Source organism: Neoarius graeffei, chromosome 7 (genome assembly GCF_027579695.1).
Source record: "Neoarius graeffei isolate fNeoGra1 chromosome 7, fNeoGra1.pri, whole genome shotgun sequence".
Taxonomy (NCBI): domain Eukaryota; kingdom Metazoa; phylum Chordata; class Actinopteri; order Siluriformes; family Ariidae; genus Neoarius; species Neoarius graeffei.
Window position 1 is genome coordinate 95,444,057 of NC_083575.1, and position 26,057 is coordinate 95,470,113.

The 26,057-nt window shown below is 43.0% G+C and overlaps 1 protein-coding gene across 3 annotated transcripts in view; it reads right to left on the minus strand.

The window, feature by feature from the left end:
• Positions 1–26,057, minus strand: part of LOC132889765 (uncharacterized) — a 101,412-nt gene that overhangs the window by 7,925 nt on the left and 67,430 nt on the right. The window contains exons 7-15 of one of the 3 annotated variants that reach the window (XM_060926578.1): positions 21,790–21,868; positions 18,843–18,902; positions 14,830–14,974; positions 14,162–14,278; positions 13,643–13,745; positions 9,962–10,040; positions 6,005–6,149; positions 5,343–5,459; positions 4,842–4,938 (exon numbers count right to left, since the gene is read on the minus strand). In XM_060926578.1, coding sequence (XP_060782561.1) covers positions 4,842–4,938; positions 5,343–5,459; positions 6,005–6,149; positions 9,962–10,040; positions 13,643–13,745; positions 14,162–14,278; positions 14,830–14,974; positions 18,843–18,902; positions 21,790–21,868 — 942 coding nt within the window. Of the gene's footprint in view, positions 1–4,841; positions 4,939–5,342; positions 5,460–6,004; positions 6,150–9,961; positions 10,041–13,642; positions 13,746–14,161; positions 14,279–14,829; positions 14,975–18,842; positions 18,903–21,789; positions 21,869–26,057 lie in introns of those variants that run through there. The other 2 variants (XM_060926579.1, XM_060926580.1) reach the window with 2 other exon arrangements.

Genomic DNA, 26,057 nt, shown 5'->3' on the forward strand with positions numbered 1-26,057 from the left:
GCGAACTTCTTGAACCGAAGTGGGCGTAGGCCAATCCCGTACCTTCTGTATCTTGGCAGGGTCTGAAGCCACTCCTTCCTCGGAGACAACGTGCCCCAAGTAAGCTACCTGTCATCGGAAGAGGCAACATTTCGCCGGCTTCAGTTTCAAGTTTGCTTGTTGTAGCCTGTCAAATACTTGACTGAGACGGTGCAACATCTCGGACACGTCTCGGCCTAGCACTATGATGTCATCTAAATATACAAGACACGTTTCCCACTGCATGCCAGCTAACAGCCGGTCCATTAAACGTTGGAATGTTGCCGGGGCATTGCATAACCCGAATGACATGACATTCCATTCAAGCAATTTGTTTCTGGTGCAGAAAGCGGCAGCTCGGTGGGCTCGTGGTGTCAGCTCCACTTGCCAGTATCCAGACGCGAGGTCCAGCGTGCTGAACCACTTGGCAGTGGAAAGAGTGTCCAACGTGTCCTGGATACGGGGCAGCGGGTAGGCATCCTTGATAGTGCAGTCATTCAGTGCCCGATAGTCAACGCAGAGGCGGTACGTTCCATCTTTCTTACGGACCATCACGATGGGTGAGGCCCAGCTGCTGTTGCTGCGACGGGCCACTCCAGCCTCCAGGCCCTGCTCTATTTGCTGGTCAGCATCCTGTTGTTTCTCCCAGGCCATGCAATGCAGTTGCTGCTTCACGGCGGCACCTGGCCGGACCATGATGTCATGTTGCACAAGGCTGGTACGGCTGAGGTCATTAGGCCCTGTCGAGAACACCGCTCCATACCTGCATAGAAGCTGGGTGAGCTGAAACTGCTGCTCATGTTCAAGCTCAGCAGCGCTCTGCTGGTAAAGCTCTTGCAGGTGCTGGGGGACCTCATGGTGCTCTAGTGGTTCGGCCATATCCGTGGTGCTGCTGGGCAGCAGAGCTTGTGCAGGCTGGAGGACACCTGCAATAGTGCCTCTCTTGATGGTGACAGAAGTATTGCCAGGGTTAAATACACGGAGGGGCACACCCTTAAAGGGCTGGGCTTCAAGCAGCACGCGAGCAACTAGCACTTTGTATCTCCCTACGAAACCCCTGGTAGGAGTTAGCATCACCTCCCCTTCCAGGCACCTTTTAACAGGGACTTTGCCTCTTATGACATACCCCGCCCCGGCCTCCACCACCACCGTCCGAGAAACCCTTACAACCTGGATCTTTGGCTGGCTCACAGTGCTAAAATAAGGCACTTCCTCACCAAACAGGATGATGCGATTGGTGCCAAAGTCAAGCCGCGCTTGGGCTTGAGTGAGAAATGGGTGGCCTAGGAGTGCCTCTTCACCAGCAATATCGGCCACCAGGAAATTCACGCTCACCTGCCAGTTGTTAATCTGGACAAGGAGCTGGACCTCCCCTATCACCGGAACATCACCTGGCCCGACCCCCAGCAGCGTCTTCACCGTAGATGGCTGAAGTACAGGCCTAACATTGGGGTGAATGGCGTTGTAACAGTGCAGGGGAAACACACTCCGCAGTGCTCCACTGTCCAGCACAGCACAGACGTCCAACTCATAAACCATCAGATGGATGCTCATTTCATGACCGTGGGTTTTGAAATGGAGGATGGTGGGCCCGGAGCTCTCGCGAGAGGTGTTCGGGTACTGATGAACTGTCCTGTTCATTTTCCTGGGAGAGGGGCAATTTCTCTTCATGTGCCCAATACCTGAGCAGTTGTGGCAGCGAATTTCCTCCCACTTAGTGTTTTTATATGTTTTTTGAGGGACTGTTTGTTGAAATTCAGGGCTAGCAGGTTTGTTGTTGACCCCCGGGATGGCGGTGAGAATATCCATTTCCCCTCCTTCAGTCCTTTCCCTCACCATAGCTGCAGTGCGGGGTTTGCGTTCAGAAAGACCCTGTGCCCCTGAGTGCATAAGGGTGGTGACATGTGATGCTGCTTGCTTGGTGGTTTCGTAACGGTGAGCAATGTCATAGGCTTGAGCTAAGGTCTGTGGTCGCTTTTCTAACAGCTTTTGTACAACTTCTGCATCTCCTATGGCATGAGTGAAAACTTCAACGCCTATTGCGTCTTGCTCTTTCTCAGTCCTATCACTGTATGCCACCGACACTTTACCATATATGTCATCCCTTAATGAATGGAGAGCTTTGCCTGACTTGCGAACACGTTGTCTTAGTTCGATGGCAATGGCAGCTGCATGCTCTGATGAAGAGCCATATGCATTTTTGACTTCCTCCACTAGGCGGCTATAGTCCCACTGAGTGGACCGGGGGTTCTTATGCACGATTGCCCCTGCTGCGCCAACCAGACAAAACTTCAACTGGACGGCTTTAGTCTTTTCAGTCCAATGATTTGCCTTGGCACAGCTCTCAAACCAGTGCAGGAACTCTGTCCACGGTGTGGTGCCATCATACTGGCCAGGATGGAGGGTGGGGATTCTTTCCCTAGCATCGCTATCATCCTCACTCTCTGATGAGGGTTGGTAGTGTACGGAGCAGGGGCGTCAGCTATGTCTACGAAGTTGGTGTTGCTCGCATTTTGGGGAACGAGACATTAATTGCATAACTGTATTGCCATCTTGTGATAAGCGTGCTTGATAAGAGTCTTTAGATGCTTTAAGATGGGCAGAGTGGGGCAATGGCTTTGACTGAGGGGCATGACTGAAAACAGGAGTGCTATGAATAAAACTCCCTGAGTGAACAGTGGCAAAGGGATTTGTGCTGGGGGTTGCAACAGTAGCTGTGGATGGCATTTCTACCTGCCCATAACTATCAATGTTATGCATGTGAGTGCAGGGTTGTTTGCATCGCACTTCAGCTTTATAATCTCTCTCCACATCAGTCTTAAATGGATTAGAATCGGATAATTTCAGAGATTGGATGGGTATATAGCTCGTGGCACTTGCATGTAACATCCTCTCATCACATGAAAAAGGGTTATTTTGTGTCTTGCGACCATAATGTTTGTCTACATCCATTATTATTTCTCCTTCATTCACCGTAGTCAGCGACATCGCAGGGTTAGAGTGGCTAGTTATGTTGCCGAGTTCATGTTTCATTGGCAGGAGGCAGGGTTTGCCCAGGGTGCCATACAAGCTAGAACTGCATTCAGAGACTGCTATAACTGTAACTGTACTGCATCCAAGTCCAAGTCGATGAACCTGATCCATATCATGTCTGATATAAAAATACAGAGCAGATTCAACATGTTTTCACCCTTTTTAACTGTGCATCATCTCCTCCACTCGATCATGCAACAAGATATTCTTTTTCTCAAAAAAAAAAAAACCTGGGATTGTCAGTGACTTGTCATATACTTTCAAGAAAAATTTTCCTAACTGTTTAGGTGAAGATCATAAATCATAAAATATATTTCAGTTATTTACCTGAAGGCAACTTATCAGACCTGAGATGAGCTACAGAGCAAATGGCTAATGATAGCCATCATGGATGTTTTTGTATTATTTACCCTCTTGGGTCTGATTTGTGAACTGATAAACATGGCTTGTTTAAATCTACCGTAGCTGGCCTTTCAATTTCATTTAAAAAAAAAAAAAAAGGTAAAATTTAGTTCCCTCTGAAATTTGTGGGCGGCGCAGTGGTGTAGTGGTTAGCACTGTCGCCTCACAGCAAGAAGGTTCTGGGTTCGAGCCCAGTGGCCAAGAGAGGCCTTTCTGTATGGAGTTTGCATGTTTTCCCTGTGTCTGTGTGGGTTTCCTCCAGGTGATCTGGTTTCCCCCACAGTCCAAAGACATGCAGTTAGGTTAATGTGGGGTAGCCTTGGGCTGAAGTGCCATTGAACAAGGTACTTAACCCCTGACTGCTCCCTGGGCACTGTAGTATGGCTGCCCACTGCTCTGGGTGTGTGTGAGCGCGTGCACACACGTGTTCACTGCTTCAGATGGGTTAAACACAAAGGATGAATCTCACTGTGTTTGAAGTGTGCATGTGACACAGGTTTCTTTTTCTTCTTCTTAAATGTGGTGATTGTGATATATGTTTATTTCTGTAATATCTCACAAAATATCAGGCCATTCTGTGGCTGGGAAGTTATTTAATTTGAGGGGATTAAAGCAAATGAGCATGAAATTGCTCGCTTCGCGCAGTCAAGCAGACAGAGGAAGTCCGTGTGTGTGTGTGCATGCGCAGGTTTCCCTTTGAGCGTGCACTGACCGTTCCATCATTCTGTTGCTAACCGAACAGCTGATCACACCGAGGTGCTCGCTGAGCGCCCATATTTATTAGTTTGGTCCTGCGTTTCCTTTCCTTCGTATATAACATAACGTCTTTTCTTCTCGCTTTCTTTCTGTTACTGTAGTCGCTCTTTCATGTTTCATTCGCACACTCACGTCCTCCATTTTTCTCTCCTGTTTCAAATTTGTATCCCACAATGCCTTGCGTGAATGGGGAAAGCCCACCACGTGATAGTTGAACTGGGTCATGGTGAAGCAGGAAAAAATGGTGGAGAATTTAGGAGCATGTGGCCCTAAATTCATTAATTACTGTATTTAAAAAAAAAAACCTAATAAAATTGGAAGTCTGTGATTCGAATTCAGTAGCTTTCAGTCACTAAACAAAAATAATTGGGTGTCGGGAAAATTCTTTTTATGACCTACACTTGAAAAATCTGAAAGGCAGTCTACCTTTAAAAAAAAACGCAGCTGACAAAAAAAACAAAATGTCAAAAAGCAAATGAACATGCATACGCTTGCTTTCATTCTCCGTGTGTTAAATTCAAAAGGAGATGCATCTCATACTGTATGTAATACGTGAATGTTAATTAATGCTCTTTTTCCATGGCAAGGTGCGCCGCACCCCCCCCCCCACACACACACTTTTGGAGACTCACCTGTGTGTAATACCTGCTGTTTCCAGCATTCTGCGAGATGCCTTTGTTTCCTCTCTCTCCGCATATTTATTTGATAGATAAACCACACCTCTTATACCTGTAGTGGAAATAGTAATAAAACACACACACACACACATATTCAGGATTCAGCTTTGACACGACAGGGGATATTTTCTTACTGACCCCTGCTCGCTTAGAGCAGGTAAAACTTCAATAAAAACACAACCAGACTTCATCAGTAAAAACTCAGCTCTTTACCTGCTAGCTAACTAGATAAGCAATTTAACCTAGCAACACCAGGCACTTCCTGTTGGGACGGCTCATATACCTGAGCTAAACAAACCATGGAAATGTAACAAAGCATAAAAACCCCTTTGTGATGAGACAGATTTACACTGTAAACTGTGTAAAATACATGCAGAATATTGCAGACTAGTGTACAAAAGGCTGTATATAAAAAGCTATATTTAGGGAAGGGTGTGTGTGTGGTGTTTCCTTTACCTGATTGGATGATGGCTTTGGCACACTCGTTACAGGGAAACAGAGTGACGTAAATGGTGCATCCTTTCACATCCGCTGAGGTTTTATTCATGATGGCATTCAGCACCGCATGGCACACTGTAACCAGGATAAATATTTTTAGACTGGAGAAATAAATCAAGCAGTGATTTGTAACGTCTTGGGATCGAGGGATATTTAAGTCTTAAGAATCACACTTTTCTGAGGATGTAATAATCTGCTGCTGTAATTGCATTATAGACGTGTTGATAAATTAGAGTTTTAGAGTTAAAAGATTCAGCCGAATTTTGATTCACCAGAATTAAAGAAGATGGCTCATCAATCTGACCATTTACAGTGTTAATTAGTTTCAGGAAGACCGTTACTGCAAAAGTTAGTGTTCTTTAGCTAGTTGTGTTTGCAAGCAAAAATATTATGGCTTTAAGGGTTTGTGGTAAATGTGTTAATTTCTCTTAACTTCTGTGTGAGAAAATAAAGTAAGACGGAGCAGAGAACAGGAGTAAAACCCTGTTTGCACTGGACTGTCAAGTGACTTAACAAAACACTACAGAGGCACTAAAATGCCAGCCACAAAAACGTCACACTGGGTTACAGCTAAAAGAGTAAAGAAACATTTTAATGCAGGCTGAAGTGCAGTAACTCACCATACCAGTGTTTTATTCTCTTTTCCTTTTCATCTTTAAGTTCCCAAAACTCCTCTTCCAGAAACTTGTCCTCACAGCCATTGGGCATTTTGTTATAGCCGACACCTACAGTGTTCCCTTTCTCATCTACAATGCATGCACCGACCTACACACACACACACACACACACACACACACACACACACACACACACACACACTTAGATTAAATCCTCTTCAGAATAAAGGGAAGCAGAAGAAAGTTGAGAAACTGATCTCAACCTCTCAGATTTACATAAAACGTTTAAAATAATGCCAGGGGATTTAACTATCAGCCTCTGAACTTCAGACCTTCCTCAGGACAAATGAAACTGGAAGAAACCCTGGGAAAGTGTGAAATTCAGACAGGAAGCATCTTTAGTAGGTTGGTGACATTGCTGATATTCCTCGAATGTGTGTAAAAAGCTAATAAATTCTCAACGTTCTCTTTGTGCAGATGTCCATCAAACTTTTTAAAAACAATTTAACAGAAATTGCACAAAAAAATGAATGTTGTACCACATCACAATAAATGTATAAATATAAGTTAGAAGCTTGCTAGAACTCTTTGATTTGTGATTTTTACAATTTTCATTCCACATGCTCTCTTACAGTAGTGCTTGAAAGTTTGTGAACCTTTTAGAATTTTCTATATTTCTGCATAAATATGACCTAAAACATCATCAGATTTTCACACAAGTCCTAAAAGTAGATAAAGAGAACCCAGTTAAACAAACGAGACAAAAATATTATACTTGGTCTTTTATTTATTGAGGAAAATGATCCAATATTACATATCTGTGAGTGGCAAAAGTATGTGACCCTTTGCTTTCAGTATCTGGTGTGACCCCCTTGTGCAGCAATAACTGCAACTAAACGTTTGCGGTAACTGTTGATCAGTCCTGCACACCGGCTTGGAGGAATTTTAGCCCATTCCTCCGTACAGAACAGCTTCAACTCTGGGATGTTGGTGGGTTTCCTCACATGAACTGCTCGCTTCAGGTCCTTCCACAACATTTCCATTGGATTAAGGTCAGGACTTTGACTTGGCCATTCCAAAACATTCACTTTATTCTTCTTTAACCATTCTTTGGTAGAATGACTTGTGTGCTTAGGGTCATTGTCTTGCTTCCTGACCCACCTTCTCTTGAGATTCAGTTCATGGACAGATGTCCTGACATTTTCCTTTAGAATTCATTGGTATAATTCAGAATTCATTGTTCCATCAATGATGGTGTAGCAGTTCGTAGGAGGGAGAGGAGCACAGAAAGACGGCAGGCCAGAATAATGTTCAAAACTGTTTTACTTTGCTCTTTTCAGATGCAAAATCCACTCTCCCAGCCATGCACGCACACGCTCACACACACACACACACACACACACACACACACACACACACACACACACACACACACACACAAGTAGTCTGGTTGGGGAGAGAGCTCACTTCCTCTGCTCTCTCTCTTCTTATATAGGGCATGGTCGCTGGGAAGACACACAAACACAGGTTAATTGACATCAGGTGTAGTGATTCTGCCACTTACTTTCCCTGACTCCGCCCTCCGGTCACAGACCGACGCTTGACCACGCCCCCGCTGCCACAGATGGCAAGCCATCCTGGCCCAGATGCAGCAAAACAGGCCCAAACCATGATACTACCACCACCATGTTTCATAGATGGGATAAGGTTCTTATGCTGGAATGCAATGTTTTCCTTTCTCCAAACATAACGCTTCTCATTTAAGTATGTAGTGGAAGTTCATTATGTCTGACTATTTAAGTATTTTTAAGTTCGTTTCTTAGACAAGGATTTTAAGATCGTTACCTTGTTGACAGTTTCAGCGTGAAACTTCCGCCTTCCTCAGAATTGTCACCAGATGTCAGGTGGTGACGTGCCTTATCAGCTGATGTTACGTTATGGAGGCGTGAACGTCCTGTCCGATTTGACAGGTAGTTCACGCCTCCTGCTGTCAGGTCGCTCCCCCAGGACGGCGCTCCAGGTGTGTGACAGCGCATATGCTCCCTCATCCCAGTTTATCGTCCTTTGTCATTCGCGCTGAAGAAAATAGATACCAGCGTTGGATTTTAGAGGCAGTGGAGATACGCAAGCGGGCACAAAAGACGATAAACCGGGATGAGGGAGCGTATGCGCTGTCACACACCTGGAGCGCCGTTCTGGGGGAGCGACCTGACAGCAGGAGGCATGAACTACCTGTCAAATCGGACAGGATGTTCACGCCTCCGTAATGTAACATCAGCTGATAAGGCACATCACCACCTGACATCTGGTGACAATTCTGAGGAAGGCGGAAGTTTCACTCTGAAACTGTCAACAAGGTAACGATCTTAAAATCCTTGTCTAAGAAACGAACTTAAAAATGCTTCTCATTTAAACCAAAAAGTTCTATTTTGGTCTCATCCATCCACAAAACATTTTTCCAATAGCCTTCTGGGTTGTCCATGTGATCTTTAGCCAACTGCAGATGAGCAGCAATGTTCTTTTTGGAGAGCAGTGGCTTTCTCCTTGCAACCCTGCCATGCACACCATTGTTGTTCAGTGTTCTCCTGATGGTGGACTCATGAACATTAACATTAGCCAATGTGAGAGAGGCCTTCAGTTGCTTAGAAGTTACCCTGGGGTCCTTTGTGACCTCGCCGACTATTACACGCCTTGCTCTTGGAGTGATCATTGTTGGTCGACCACTCCTGGGGAGGGTAACAATGGTCTTGAATTTCCTCCATTTGTACACAATCTGTCTGACTGTGGATTGCTGGAGTCCAAACTCTTTAGAGATGGTTTTGTAACCTTTTCCAGCCTGATGAGCATCAACAATGCTTTTTCTGACATCCTCAGAAATCTCCTTTGTTCATGCCATGATACACTTCCACAAACATGTGTTGTGAAGATCAGACTTTGATAGATCCCTGTTCTTTAAATAAAACAGGGTGCCCACTCTCACCTGATTGTCATCCCATTGATTGAAAACACCTGACTCTAATTTCACCTTCAAATTAACTGCTAATCCTAGAGTTTCACATACTTTTGCCACTCACAGATATGTAATATTGGATCATTTTCCTCAATAAATAAATGACCAAGTGTAATATTTTTGTCTCATTTGTTTAACTGGGTTCTCTTTATCTACGTTTAGGACTTGTGTGAAAATCTGATGATGTTTTAGGTCATATGTATGCAGAAATACAGAAAATTCAAAAGGGTTCACAAACTTTCAAGCAACACTGTATGTGCATTGAAACCAAGCAAAAGGCACCAATACTATAATTTATAGTCAAAATACAGAGCCGTGTGAGCAAAGATTACCAGACGACGGACAAGCAGTTATGCATTTTCTACACTACACATGAGAACACTAAACAGGGTAAATCACTCCATCATGCTATATCCTATGTATGGCACAAAACAGAAAATGAACAAGAATCCATTTGAGATTTGCCCCAATGAGAATGGAAGAAAATTTTTTTATAATTTTTTGCTTTGCTTAATTGTTTTTTTTTGACTACTTGAAAAAAAGACAGACTTTGGCAGATATTACACACTGACGACTGAAGATTCTTGCAGTTTCTGTCAGAGACATAATGATCTTATGTGTGTTTGACCAGTCTATGCAGTATTTTTAGCTCCAGCCACATGCCCTCAGCATGGCTAATGAAGGGTGTTAAAACTCAGTGCAAGTCCATGGGTACCACACAACTGTCTTGACAGTAGAAATAGTGCTACCATGGAGGATTGTGGGTAGTTTGCTGAGGCACTGTTAACAGACTGTGCAAAAGCACTAACAGAAATATTTGTAGGCATCCTTTTAAATCTCCAAATAGAGGTAGAAACACTGGGCACCCATTGGCCTTGTGGGCCTCATAGGAAGGCAGTAATAAAGGGGCAACATTACAAGTGCAGCATTTAGGACAAAGTATCTCATACCTTTGTTCTTGGATCAGGGCTCTTCTCCGCATGCTGGCGGGCAACAGCCATATGATGTTCATCAGCTGGTGTCACTGACCTGTAGAGGATTTGAGAAAAGACAGATCAAGTTACAGTGGGGGGTGATTTGGGCCCCTTTTATCCCCCTTTCTGTTATTTAATATACCTCCAGTGCATATATAGTCCCAGTCAAAAGTTTGTACACCCCCACTCTACTCGTTCATAGGTTTTTCTGTATTATGATTATTTTCTACATTGTAGAACAAAACTGAAGACATAAAAGCTATGAAATAACATCTGGAACACACATGAAATTATGTGGTAAACAAAAAAAAGTGTTTAAAAAAAGTTTGATATTCTAGATTCTTCAAAGTATCCAGTGTTTACCTTGATGACACTTTGTATACTATTGGCATTATCTTAACCAGCTTCATGAGGTAGTCACCTGGAATGCTTTTCAATTAACAGGTGTGTCTCGTCAAAAGGTAATTAGTGGACAAGTTTCTTGCCTTCCTAATGTGTCTGAGATCAAACAGTAAATAGAAAATAATAAAAAGACGGTAAATAGCCCTATTCCTTCTTTGGCATCTGTTGGTCACAAGTAGCCATGGATCTGCACCTTGACAGTCATGGTCAGTTGGCACTGGAGCAGCACCTGTTGGGGCTGTGCAGGCCGATGTGGGAATGGCACTCCCTGCCACAAGAGCTGCACTTAAAAGGTGGTGCTTGCAGGTACAGCTTGTTGATTGTTCTTGCATCTTGTTCCTCGTTCATCTGCCGCAAGTTGTAGCTTCTTTTCCCCATGCATAGATTGAAATTCAGTTCCTGTCTCCAATGGGAATGATCTTGGGCAAGGTCTTCCCATCCATCGATGTTCATGTTGAGGGCCTTCATGTCTCTTTTGCAGACATCTTTAAACTGGAGTTGAGGGCGGCCCTGAGCTCTCTTGCTTGTTGCAAGCTCATCACACAGCAGGTCCTTGTGCCATCCTGCAGATGTGTCCTAGCGATTGGAGGTGATGCTGACATGAGAGTGAAGATGCTGGGTGTGGCAGCACACTCAAGTAATCTCCTTCACCACATCTAGCTGATAGTTGTTTATGGTGATGGTTGGCAAGCTTTCAGTGTCCTGGCCCAAGACATTTGTTTTCTTAGACTGATCATCAGTTTGAAGTCCTCACAGGCTTGGGAGAAACAGTCCAGAAGATTCTGAAGATGTTCCTCCTTGTAAGTGGTCAAGTCTGCATCATCTGCAAATAGCATGTCTCTGATAAGAACCTTCCAGATCTTTGTCTTTGCCTTCAGTCTGGACAAGGTGTAAAGGTTTCCATCTGACCTGGTTTAGAGATAGATTCTGTCAGTTGATGTTCTGAATGCCTGCTTAAGTATGACTGCAAAGTAAATTCCAAAGAGGGTGGTGGCAAGTATGCACCCCTGCTTGACTCCGCTCTTCACATCAAATGGAGCTGATTATGATCTGTTGAACTGGACGACTCCCTTCATACCTGAGTGGAATGACTGAATCATGCTCCACAGCTTTGATGGACAACCAATCCTTGCAAGGAGTTTGAAGAGGCTGTAATGGCTCACAAAGTCAAAGGCCTTTGCCAGGTCTATGAAAGCTATGTAGAGTGGTTGCTTCTGTGTGCTACATTTCTCCTGAAGCTGTCATAAGGCAAAGATCATGTCAACCATTGAGCATTCCAACCTGAAGCCGCATTGTGATTCTGGGTATACTCGGTCAGCCAGCTTTTGGAATCTGTTAAGGACCACTTGGGTGAATACTTTCCCCAACAATTCTCAGCAAGGAGATCCCCTGGTAGTTATTAGTCACTGCGATCACCTTTGTTCTTATACAGGGTGACAATGTTACAGTCTCTCATGTCCTGAGGAACTTTCCCCTCCTCCCAGCACTGACAGAGAAGTACATTGAGGTGTTTGAGAAGTGGCCCTTTTAAGCTTTTGAGGACTTCTGCTAGGATTCCATCCAGCCCTGGTGCTTTTCCCGTATGCAGACTGTCAATGGCTTTGCTGAGCTCCACCTGGCTAGGCATCTCATTGAGCTTTTCCATCACAGGCAAGTGCTCCACAGCTTCCAATTTGGCATCTGAGCTGGTGCTCTCATTGCCATACAGGCCTGAATAATGTTCCACCCACCTCTCCATTTGCTTACATTTGTCTATGATAGTTTTGCCGGTAGCTGATTTGAGTGGCGCTATCTTGGTGTATGTTGATCTGACAGCCTTCTTGATTCGGTCATAGACACCCCTGATGTTTTCTGTGTCAGCTGCCAACTGAATACTTTCATAGTTGTAACCAATAGTTGTTGGCACATCTTTTGGCTGTGCACTGCACTTTACTCCTAGCTACTCTGAGGGCTTGCAGTGTTGACAGTATTGGCTGTCGCTTGTATTCCAGCAGTGCGGCACACTTTTCCTCAATCACAGTGTTGATTTCAGTGGCATTTACCTTGAACCAGTCCTGTGTCTGCCCTTGCTCCCTGCCAAAGACAATGCAATGTCATGGATCGTGTCCCTGAGATGATCCCATCTCTGCTTTGTGGCTCCCTCAGGGGGCTTTGCTCACAGGGCATCTTCCAGGCTCCTGGTAAGTGTCTTCACCTTCTCTGGGTTCTTTGCTTTGCTGATGTCAATACATAGCTTCTCTGGTGGTTTGGCGCAATGAAGCTTCTTGGGCTGAATCCTGATCTTGCAGCAGACCAGCGAGTGGTCTGTACTGCAATCAGCACTGTGGTAGGAATGAGTCATGAAGACTTTTCTCAGTTGGCAGCACCATGTGAGAATCAGGTCCAGTTGATGCCAGCATTTGGAACGGGGATGTCACCATGATACTTTGTGCTGTGGTTTTGTTTCAGAGAAGGTGTTGGTGATGCACAGCTCATAGAGTGTACATAACTCAAATAACCGTTGCCCATTCTCATTTATGCTACTGATTCCAAATCATCCCAGTCAATGTGGCCAGTAGACAGTTCCATCATTCTGCTGCTAAACAAACAGCTGATCACACCAAGGAGCTCGCTGACTGCTGATATTTATTAGTTTAGTCCTGTGTTTCCTTTCCTTTTTTTCTCGCTTTCCATTACTGTAGTCAGTCTTTCACATTTCATTCGCACACTCATGTCCTCCATTTTTCTCTCCTGTTTCAAATTTGTATCCCACAATGCCTTGCTTGAATGGGGAAAGCCCACCACATGATGCTTGAACTGGGTCATGGTGAAGCAGGAAAAAATGGCAGAAAATTTAGGGACACATGGTCCTAAATTCATTAATTGTTCTATTTTAAAAAAATAAAATAAAATAATGAAATTGGAAGTCTGTGATTTCGAATTCGGTAGCTTTCGGTCCAATGAACAAAAATAATTGGGTGACAGGAAAGATTCTTCTTATGACCTAAACTTAAACCTGAAAGGCAGTCTACCTTTAAAAATAAATAAATAAATAAATAAATAAAACCTGCTGACAAAGAAAACAAAATGTCTAAAAACAAATGAACACACACACGCTTGCTTTCATTCTCCATGTGTTAAATTCAAAAGAGATGCATCTCATACTGTAAGTAATACGTGAATGTTAATTAATGCTCTTTTTCCATGGCAAGGTGCGCACACCCACCCACCCACACACACACACACACACACACACACACACTTTTGGAGACTCACCTGTGTGTAATACCTGCTGTTTCCAGCATTCTGCGAGATGCCTCTGTTTCCTCTTTCCCCTTATTTTTATTTTTATCTGATAGATAAACCACACCTCTTATACCTGTAGTGGAAATAGTAATAAGACACACACACACATATTCAGGATTCAGCTTTGATACATGACAGGGGATATTTTCTTACTGACCCCTGCTCGCTTAGAGCAGGTAAAACTTCAATAAAAACACAACCCGACTTCATCAGTAAAAATTCAGCTCTTTACCTGCTAGCTAACTAGATAAGCAATTTTACCTAGCAACACCAGGCACTTCCTGTTGGGACGGCTCATATACCTGAGCTAAACAAACCATGGAAATGTAACAAAGCATAAAAACCCCTTTGTGATGAGACAGATTTACACTGTAAACTGTGTAAAATACATGCAGAATATTGCAGACTACTGTATAAAAGGCTGTATATAAAAAGCTATATTTAGGGAGGGTGTGTGTGTGCGTGTGTGTGTGTGTGTGTTTCCTTTACCTGATTGGATGATGACTTTGGCACACTCGTTACAGGGAAACAGAGTGACGTAAATGGTGCATCCTTTCACATCCATTGAGGTTTTGTTCATGATGGCATTCAGCTCCGCATGGCACACTGTAACCAGGATAAATATTTTTAGACTGGAGAAATAAATCAAGCAGTGATTTGTAAGGTCTTGGGATCGAGGGATATTTAAGTCTTAAGAATCACACTTTTCTGAGGATGTAATAATCTGCTGCTGTAATTGCATTATAGACGTGTTGATAAATTACAGAGTTTTAGAGTTAAAAGATTCAGCCGAATTTTGGTTCACCAGAATTAAAGAAGGTGGCTCATCAATCTGACCATTTACAGTGTTAATTAGTTTCAGGAAGACCGTTACTGCAAAAGTTCTAAAGTGTTCTTTAGCTAGTTGTGTTTGCAAGCAAAAATATTATGGCTTTAAGGGTTTGTGGTAAATGTGTTAATTTCTCTTAACTTCTGTGTGAGAAAATAAAGTAAGACGGAGCAGAGAACAGGAGTAAAACCCTGTTTGCACTGGACTGTCAAGTGACTTAACAAAACACTACAGAGGCACTAAAATGCCAGCCACAGAAACGTCACACTGGGTTACAGCTAAAAGAGTAAAGAAACATTTTAATGCAGGCTGAAGTGCAGTAACTCACCATACCGATGTTTTATTCTCTTTTCCTTTTTATCTTTAAGTTCCCAAAACTCCTCTTCCAGAAACTTGTCCTCACAGCCATTGGGCATTTTGTTATAGCCGAGACCTACAGTGTTCCCTTTCTCATCTACAATGCATGCACCGACCTACACACACACACACACACACACACACACACACACACACACACACACACACACACACACACACTTAGATTAAATCCTCTTCAGAATAAAGGGAAGCAGAAGAAAGTTGAGAAACTGATCTCAACCTCTCAGATTTACATAAAACGTTTAAAATAATGCCAGGGGATTTAACTATCAGCCTCTGAACTTCAGACCTTCCTCAGGACAAATGAAACTGGAAGAAACCCTGGGAAAGTGTGAAATTCAGACAGGAAGCATCTTTAGTAGGTTGGTGACATTGCTGATATTCCTTGAATGTGTGAAAAAAGCTAATAAATTCTCAACGTTCTCTTTGTGCAGATGTCCATCAAACTTTTTAAAAACAATTTAACAGAAATTGCACAAAAAAATGAATGTTGTACCACATCACAATAAATGTATAAATATAAGTTAGAAGCTTGCTAGAACTCTTTGATTTGTGATTTTACAGTTTTCATTCCACATGCTCTCTTACAGTAGTGCTTGAAAGTTTGTGAACCTTTTAGAATTTTCTATATTTCTGCATAAATATGACCTAAAACATCATCAGATTTTCACACAAGTCCTAAAAGTAGATAAAGAGAACCCAGTTAAACAAACGAGACAAAAATATTATACTTGGTCTTTTATTTATTGAGGAAAATGATCCAATATTACATATCTGTGAGTGGCAAAAGTATGTGAACCTTTGCTTTCAGTATCTGGTGTGACCCCCTTGTGCAGCAATAACTGCAACTAAACGTTTGCGGTAACTGTTGATCAGTCCTGCACACCGGCTTGGAGGAATTTTAGCCCGTTCCTCCGTACAGAACAGCTTCAACTCTGGGATGTTGGTGGGTTTCCTCACATGAACTGCTCGCTTCAGGTCCTTCCACAACATTTCCATTGGATTAAGGTCAGGACTTTGACTTGGCCATTCCAAAACATTCACTTTATTCTTCTTTAACCATTCTTTGGTAGAATGACTTGTGTGCTTAGGGTCATTGTCTTGCTTCCTGACCCACCTTCTCTTGAGATTCAGTTCATGGACAGATGTCCTGACATTTTCCTTTAGAATTCATTGGTATAATTCAGAATTCATTGTTCCATCAATGATGGTGTAGCAGTTCGTAGGAAGGGGAGGAGCACAGAAAGACGGCAGGCTAGAATAATGTTCAAAACTGTTTTATTTTGCTCTTTTCAGATGCAAAATCCACTCTCCCAGCCATGCACGCGCACACACGCACGCGCACACACACACACACACACACACACACACACACACACACACACACACACACACACACAAGTAGTCTGGTTGGGGAGAGAGCTCACTTCCTCTGCTCTCTCTCTTCTTATATAGGGCATGGTCGCTGGGAAGACACACAAACACAGGTTAATTGACATCAGGTGTAGTGATTCTGCCACTTACCTTCCCTGACTCCGCCCTCTGGTCACAGACCGACGCTTGACCACGCCCCCGCTGCCACAGATGGCAAGCCATCCTGGCCCAGATGCAGCAAAACAGGCCCAAACCATGATACTACCACCACCATGTTTCATAGATGGGATAAGGTTCTTATGCTGGAATGCAATGTTTTCCTTTCTCCAAACATAACACTTCTCATTTAAGTATGTAGTGGAAGTTCATTATGTCTGACTATTTAAGTATTTTTAAGTTCGTTTCTTAGACAAGGATTTTAAGATCGTTACCTTGTTGACAGTTTCAGCGTGAAACTTCCGCCTTCCTCAGAATTGTCACCAGATGTCAGGTGGTGACGTGCCTTATCAGCTGATGTTACATTACGGAGGCGTGAACGTCCTGTCAAATTTGACAGGTAGTTCACGCCTCCTGCTGTCAGGTCGCTCCCCCAGGACGGCGCTCCAGGTGTGTGACAGCGCATACGCTCCCTCATCCCAGTTTATCGTCCTTTGTCATTCGCGCTGAAGAAAATAGATACCAGCGTTGGATTTTAGAGGCAGTGGAGATACGCAAGCGGGCACAAAAGACGATAAACCGGGATGAGGGAGCGTATGTGCTGTCACACACCTGGAGCGCCGTTCTGGGGGAGCGACCTGACAGCAGGAGGCATGAACTACCTGTCAAATCGGACAGGACGTTCACGCCTCCGTAACGTAGCATCAGCTGATAAGGCACGTCACCACCTGACATCTGGTGACAATTCTGAGGAAGGCGGAAGTTTCACGCTGAAACTGTCAACAAGGTAACGATCTTAAAATCCTTGTCTAAGAAACGAACTTAAAAATGCTTCTCATTTACACCAAAAAGTTCTATTTTGGTCTCATCCATCCACAAAACATTTTTCCAATAGCCTTCTGGGTTGTCCATGTGATCTTTAGCAAACTGCAGACGGGCAGCAATGTTCTTTTTGGAGAGCAGTGGCTTTCTCCTTGCAACCCTACCATGCACACCATTGTTGTTCAGTGTTCTCCTGATGGTGGACTCATGAACATTAACATTAGCCAATGTGAGAGAGGCCTTCAGTTGCTTAGAAGTTACCCTGGGGTCCCTTGTGACCTGGCCGACTATTACACGCCTTGCTCTTGGAGTGATCTTTGTTGGTCGACCACTCCTGGGGAGGGTAACAATGGTCTTGAATTTCCTCCATTTGTGCACAATCTGTCTGACTGTGGATTGGTGGAGTCCAAACTCTTTAGAGATGGTTTTGTAACCTTTTCCAGCCTGATGAGCATCAGCAACGCTTTTTCTGACATCCTCAGAAATCTCCTTTGTTCATGCCATGATACACTTCCACAAACATGTGTTGTGAAGATCAGACTTTGATAGATCCCTGTTCTTTAAATAAAACAGGGTGCCCACTCACACCTGATTTGTCATCCCATTGATTGAAAACACCTGACTCTAATTTCACCTTCAAATTAACTGCTAATCCTAGAGTTTCACATACTTTTGCCACTCACAGATATGTAATATTGGATCATTTTCCTCAATAAATAAATGACCAAGTGTAATATTTTTGTCTCATTTGTTTAACTGGGTTCTCTTTATCTATGTTTAGGACTTGTGTGAAAGTCTGATGATGTTTTAGGTCATATGTATGCAGAAAAACAGAAAATTCAATAGGGTTCACAAACTTTCAAGCAACACTGTATGTGCATTGAAACCGAGCAAAGGGCACCAATACTATAATTTATAGTCAAAATACAGAGCCGTGTGAGCAAAGATTACCAGACGACGGACAAGCAGTTATGCATTTTCTACACTACACATGAGAACACTAAACAGGGTAAATCACTCCATCATGCTATATCCTATGCAGGGGCGCCACCAGAAATTTTGGGCCCCATGAAAGATTAGAATTTTGGGCCCCCCAACTTTGCCCACCCTCGTCACAATTGCACTATTGTCATTATTTGACTTTTGATAGCCCATGGACCTTGAGTTTGTGACTTTATTACATTTTATGTATTAACCTACCAGGGACTAGATGAAAACTGGTCAGTGACTAATTCTGGTGCATTTACAATCACAAATGAAAATTCAAGATTTTGCCACATGCCTTCTTGTGCTAGGACAATTGGTAGTGAAATGTGTGATGTGACTGCTAATAAATCATAGAAAAAGTTTTCTACCCAGCATCAAAATACCTATGGAAATCCCATGGATTGTTGTGTGTTAGGTAGAAAGCTGTGTGTACTGTTCGGCAAAAAGGGAATATGTTCAAAGCAAAGTGTGTCTAGACAGAAATTTGAGCGTAAGCAGAGTTAGACTATTGGTTGCCCCTCCATGGACCGTTATTAGCAACACTTTAATCTAGCAAACTGTATATGGCGCTCGCTCATTAAAAACTTCAATCCTAAAGCATTTATGGGTTGTATTGCTGCTTACCTCCTTCTCCAAAGGGGGGTTCAGTGGTTTGGTAGGGCGGAGGTCCCCCTGAGGCTGAATCTGTGCATATTTAGGGCACCCCATTAGTTATGAAACTGGTTATTAGCACCAGCATAACGTAATATTTCATCTTGTTTATCACACAAGTCAGTTCAGTTATTAAAATGGAAAAAATGTCACTGTACAAACTGTAAAAGTGCTCTCTTGATAGGCTAATCCAACCACGTTCATACTGTTCATTTACCATTCGCTAATATTTTGAACATACATGTGAGTGATAGCTACCTTTCTTTGGGAAAAACTGAGTGACCAGTTGCCTGCCTCTCCGGTCCCTCTCAGCTTTCAGCTGCCTTTCTTTACGTTTTTGACAGCCACTCTTCATATTTAGCGATCATAGACTGTACGCACTCCACTGCTGGCTGGCTGGCTGCTGCACCGCAACACAGCAGCAAGTAGCATTGCACTGATCAGCACACAGATTTGACGCATCGCGCTTCTACCAGAACTGGACCGTACCATTTCGCAAAAGGGGGAGGGTTAAATGACAATATGTTGAAGAACTCAAGAAATAGACAACCTTGTTCAATTAGCTCATTTTACCAGATGGAATATTGCATTGTTCAGGGGCGTCAGAAGCATTTTTAATGTGGGGGGGGACACAATGGCGGGGGTTCCTCCGCCAGAAAATTTTTAATTAATTAGATGCCATTTCCTGCATTCTGGTGTATTTTAACAGGTTGTTAAACACCTAATTTTACCTACAAAAGTCACTTAATTCAATGACTATTTTAGAGACTCAACAATAAGTCCTCATTCAACTAGTCCACATATTCATCAGCCTGTTTTTAAACCCACCGCTACGCCTAAGATAATGAGATGAATGTGACACAATTTATCACCAACAATGACTTTATGGGTGCATTTTACTTTTTATTTTGTGTTTTCTATTTAGTTTTAGATGTAACACAACATGCCACCGGGCCAAGCAATAGTGACACTCAACTGTATGTTTAAAAATAAGAATATTCATAATTTCACACAATGACCAGGCATGACATGGCATCATGCAAACTTCATAACACAAAATCACACTGTGTCGAGCAACGGTGACACATAAAAAATAACTTCACACAATGAACAGGTGCAATTTTGTTCACCACCAACAGTGACTTTAGTGGGTGCATTTTACTTTTTTCCGATTTAGCGATACTCATAACAAAAATGGCATGGCATCGTGCAGTCTTCATAACACAAAATTACACTGGGTCAAGCAATGACACATAAAAGAGAACTTCACACAATGAACAAGTGCAGTTTTGTCAACCTACATGCAATGGTGGTACTACAGTAGCATTTACAGATTAGTATAACAAATAGATTTATAGATATAACTCCTTATATTGGTGCCACCACAATTTCTACCACTTCATAACTTTTATCCCCCTTTCCTTCACAATCCACCTGGAATAACATCCATCTCTCTCCATCGCTTTCCTTTCTACTATTCCTTCCCCATACACTGATTTCCCATCTTACTTTCCAGATAACTGCCAAAGACCAGACAAAACAAGGAATCAATAAATATCATCAGAGCAGACTTGACCTCATTCTCGGCATTACAGTAAGGCAGGCCTACTGGGTTTGAATTAAATGATAGCTAACGTTAAGCTAGCTGATACATCTCCTAACATTGACTAGCCAGCTAACTGCACTAACATTTCCATTGGGACAAGAAACCCTGTCCTGTGGGGAAATTCTGACTGACTTTCCGCTGCTTTGTAAAGAATGTCCTTATGTCCATTGTGTCTGGGGAGGAGCAAATACTGCAAACAATTCATCATCAACCAAGAATACCCCATTAGGCTAAGCTTATTTCACTGTTTAGTTGAATATTAATTTAACGTGTCCTAGGGTTAATTTTGAGGGCATAGAACAAAAGAATAAGGTTTTAGCAAAAGCTAGACATTGTGAGGTTGCAATGTGGCTGACGTCACCTCCTCCACTTTCCAGCAGCTGCACCAACATTTCTCTGCTCGCGCTGAGATTCACTTCACTCGCGCGCGGTGAGCTGTTGTAGGTACCGCCCGGAAAACCCGGAGTGGATTTTCAGTGGTCTGTGTATTCTCTTATCGATCAAGTGGAATGGATTCTTTCACGAAGCAATAGAAACGGCGCTGGGTGAACTCATATTTTATGTTAAATGTGGGGGGTCCAAACGAAGAATTATGAAATGTGAGGGGGACATGTCCCCTTCACATTCAATGGTGGCGATGCCCATGGCATTGTTGTTATTTCAAAAGTCTTATTAAAATAATTAAAAGCATATTATCAGCCCCTTAAAGGGCCCCATGGCAGTGCTGGGCCCCTAGAATTGTTCTGACCTTTCCCCCCCTGGCGGCGCCCATGATCCTATGTATGGCACAAAACAGAAAATGAACAAGAATCCATTTGAGATTTGCCCCAATGAGAATGGAAGAAAAAAATTTTATAATCATTTTTTGCTTTGCTTAATTTTTTTTTTTGACTACTTGAAAAAAAGACAGACTTTGGCAGATATTACACACTGACGACTGAAGATTCTTGCAGTTTCTGTCAGAGACATAATGATCTTATGTGTGTTTGACCAGTCTATGCAGTATTTTTTAGCTCCAGCCACATGCCCTCAGCATGGCTAATGAAGGGTGTTAAAACTCAGTGCAAGTCCATGGGTACCACACAACTGTCTTGACAGTAGAAATAGTGCTACCATGGAGGATTGTGGGTAGTTTGCTGAGGCACTGTTAACAGACTGTGCAAAAGCACTAACAGAAATATTTGTAGGCATCCTTTTAAATCTCCAAATAGAGGTAGAAACACTGGGCACCCATTGGCCTTGTGGGCCTCATAGGAAGGCAGTAATAAAGGGGCAACATTACAAGTGCAGCATTTAGGACAAAGTATCTCATACCTTTGTTCTTGGATCAGGGCTCTTCTCCGCATGCTGGCGGGCAACAGCCATATGATGTTCATCAGCTGGTGTCACTGACCTGTAGAGGATTTGAGAAAAGACAGATCAAGTTACAGTGGGGGGTGATTTGGGCCCCTTTTATCCCCCTTTCTGTTATTTAATATACCTCCAGTGCATATATAGTCCCAGTCAAAAGTTTGTACACCCCCACTCTACTCGTTCATAGGTTTTTCTGTATTATGATTATTTTCTACATTGTAGAACAAAACTGAAGACATAAAAGCTATGAAATAACATCTGGAACACACATGAAATTATGTGGTAAACAAAAAAAAGTGTTTAAAAAAAGTTTGATATTCTAGATTCTTCAAAGTATCCAGTGTTTACCTTGATGACACTTTGTATACTATTGGCATTATCTTAACCAGCTTCATGAGGTAGTCACCTGGAATGCTTTTCAATTAACAGGTGTGTCTCGTCAAAAGGTAATTAGTGGACAAGTTTCTTGCCTTCCTAATGTGTCTGAGATCAAACAGTAAATAGAAAATAATAAAAAGACGGTAAATAGCCCTATTCCTTCTTTGGCATCTGTTGGTCACAAGTAGCCATGGATCTGCACCTTGACAGTCATGGTCAGTTGGCACTGGAGCAGCACCTGTTGGGGCTGTGCAGGCCGATGTGGGAATGGCACTCCCTGCCACAAGAGCTGCACTTAAAAGGTGGTGCTTGCAGGTACAGCTTGTTGATTGTTCTTGCATCTTGTTCCTCGTTCATCTGCCGCAAGTTGTAGCTTCTTTTCCCCATGCATAGATTGAAATTCAGTTCCTGTCTCCAATGGGAATGATCTTGGGCAAGGTCTTCCCATCCATCGATGTTCATGTTGAGGGCCTTCATGTCTCTTTTGCAGACATCTTTAAACTGGAGTTGAGGGCGGCCCTGAGCTCTCTTGCTTGTTGCAAGCTCATCACACAGCAGGTCCTTGTGCCATCCTGCAGATGTGTCCTAGCGATTGGAGGTGATGCTGACATGAGAGTGAAGATGCTGGGTGTGGCAGCACACTCAAATCAAATCAAGTTTATTTGTACAGCGCTTTTAACAATAAACATTGTCGCAAAGCAGCTTTACAGAATTTGAACGACTTAAAACATGAGCTAATTTTATCCCTAATCTATCCCCAATGAGCAAGCCTGTGGCGACGGTGGCAAGGAAAAACTCCCTCAGACGACATGAGGAAGAAACCTCGAGAGGAACCAGACTCAAAAGGGAACCCATCCTCATTTGGGCAACAACAGACAGCCTGACTATAATATTAACAGTTTTAACAGGTATAACCCTCAACTGTCCTCATGGGGCCGTCCTTCACAGGAGTGGGGCGATAAAACTCCGACCAGACACAGGGCACCAGGATGGATCAAGCAGGTCCGAGGGGCAGAAGAGGCCAGCATCTCAATCCCAGGATCAACATGTAACTCAGAGGGACAGATGGGGGGGGGTGAAAGAAAACACGTTGTTAGGTATGCCCTAAAAATGACAAGTATTAAATCTGTGTGGTAGGCTCGCAGAGACAAGAGTCTTTACATCAGGCATGACGCACAATGGCATGTTAATATGGTAAAAAATATATCATGACCTGCTCTGGCTGGATGCTTGATTGGGTGATGGGAGCACACTCCTCAGCAATGATGAGATGCAGATGGGACCGTTAGGCCTGGCCAAGACAATTCAGTTACATTTCACCGGGTCTGGGACATGCGACAGAATGTCTGACGGCCGATTCCCTGCAGGCTACGATAGCCAGTCGAGGTCCCCACCGTCTCCACCAAAAGATTTCCTGTTGACTCCATGTAACTCAGAGGGACAGATTTGGGGTGGGGGGGGGAGAGAAAGAAAACACAGGTGGTTAGGTATGCCCAATGTCACCTGAATAAGTAGGAACAGTATACATATTGCACCGAGTACAAGCAGGGACTCCGGCAACTAACTATGACAGCATAACTAAAAGGAGAGAGCCAGAAGGTAACACAGGCATGAGGGAGCCCCGGGACATAAAGCAGCCAGCCACTGCACCGTCAACAAACTCGAGTGAGCAACCGAGTGGGGACTGACAGCATCCATACATCCCAGTTTACCAAAACACTATGTCTGAGGACCCTCCAGATCTACTCCTTTACCTCATAAACACCATTAACAAAAGGCTTGACTAAACAGATATGTTTTCAGCCTAGACTTAAATGCTGAGACTGTGTCTGATTCCCGAACATTACTTGGAAGGCTGTTCCATAACAGTGGGGCTTTGTAAGAAAAGGCTCTGCCCCCTGATGTAGCCTTCACTATACGAGGTACCAGCAGATAGCCTGCACCTTTTGATCTAAGTAGGCGTGGCGGGTCATAGAGGAGCAGAAGTTCACTCAGGTACTGTGGTGCGAGACCATTTAGTGCTTTAAAGGTCAATAGTAGTATTTTATAATCAATACGAAATTTGATTGGGAGCCAATGCAGTGTGGATAAAACAGGCGTGATGTGGTCATATTTTCTAGTTCTAGTAAGGACTCTTGCTGCGGCATTTTGAACTAACTGGAGTTTGTTTATGCACTTATTGGAACATCCAGACAGTAAGGCATTACAATAATCCAACCTGGAGGTAACGAAAGCATGGACTAGTTTTTCTGCATCATGCAATGACATTAAATTTCTTATCTTTGCAGTATTTCTGAGATGAAAGAAAGCTATCCGGGTGATGTTATCAATGTGAGTTTCGAATGAAAGACTGGGGTCAATAATCACTCCGAGGTCTTTTACTGCTGCACGTGAAGAAACAGAAAGGCCATCCAGAGTTACTGTGTAATCAGAAAACTTACTTCTAGCTGTATGTGGTCCTAGCACAAGTACTTCAGTCTTGTCAGAGTTAAGCAGAAGGAAATTTATAAGCATCCAGTGTCTAATGTCCTTAACACATTCCTCAATTTTATTAAGCTGGTGTCTCTCATCAGGTTTTGCAGAGACATACAACTGTGTCATCAGCATAACAGTGGAAACTAATACAATGTTTACGAATAATATCGCCCAGAGGTAACATATATAGAGAAAAAAGCAGTGGACCCAAGACAGAACCTTGTGGAACACCAAACTTTACCTCGGTACGTCTAGAAATATCACCATTTATATCGACATACTGATAACGATCAGTTAGATAAGACCTGAGCCAGGAGAGGGCCATTCCCTTAACTCCCACAACATTTTCTAGTCTATCCAGAAGAATGGAATGATCAATGGTATCAAATGCTGCACTAAGGTCAAGCAACACAAGTAGCGAGACACAGCCCTGATCAGACGCCAACAGTAGGTCGTTTACTACTTTAACCAGTGCTGTCTCTGTGCTATGATGAGGTCTAAATCCTGACTGATACATTTCATGGATGTTATTCCTATGTAAATATGAGCATAACTGCTGTGCCACAGCTTTTTCAAGGATCTTGGAGATAAAGGGGAGGTTTGATATTGGCCGATAATTGGACAGCTGACAGGGATCAAGGTCAGGTTTTTTAATCAGGGGTTTGATAACTGCTAGTTTAAAGGATTTGGGTACATAGCCAATCGTAAGAGAAGAATTTATTATTTTTAGAAGCGGTTCAATTACTCCAGGCATTATCTGTTTGAATAGATGTGTCGGTAAGGGATCTAGTACGCAAGTTGAGGCTTTTGATGTAGAGATTAATGAGAGTAATTCAGTTTCTTTTAGGGGAGTAAAACATTCTAACTGATGATCTGATACAGTTATATTGTTAACTACAAGGTCACTTTCATTGTCTAACCTTAAATTAGTAGTTTGAATTTTTTGTCGGATATTCTCAATTTTGTCATTAAAAAAATTCATGAAGTCGTTGCTACTACATACTGCAGGTGTGCATGTGTTGATAGTGGACTTATTCCTGGTTAATTTTGCTACAGTATTAAATAGGAATCTAGGATTATTTTTGTTATCTTCTATTAGGGAGGAGAGATATGTTGATCTCGCAGCACTAAGAGCTTTTTTATACTTCAGGAAGCTCTCCTTCCACGCCAATTTGAACACGACCAATTTTGTTTGACGCCATTTACGTTCCAATTTTCGAGTGGTCTGTTTTAATGTGCGAGTGTCATCATTATACCAGGGTGCTAATTTTTTGTCTCTGACCATTTTCCTTTTTAGAGGAGCTACATTATCTAAAGTATGGCGGAATGTTGACTCTAAGCATTCAGTTGCCTGATCGAGTTCTGCAGGGGCTGAC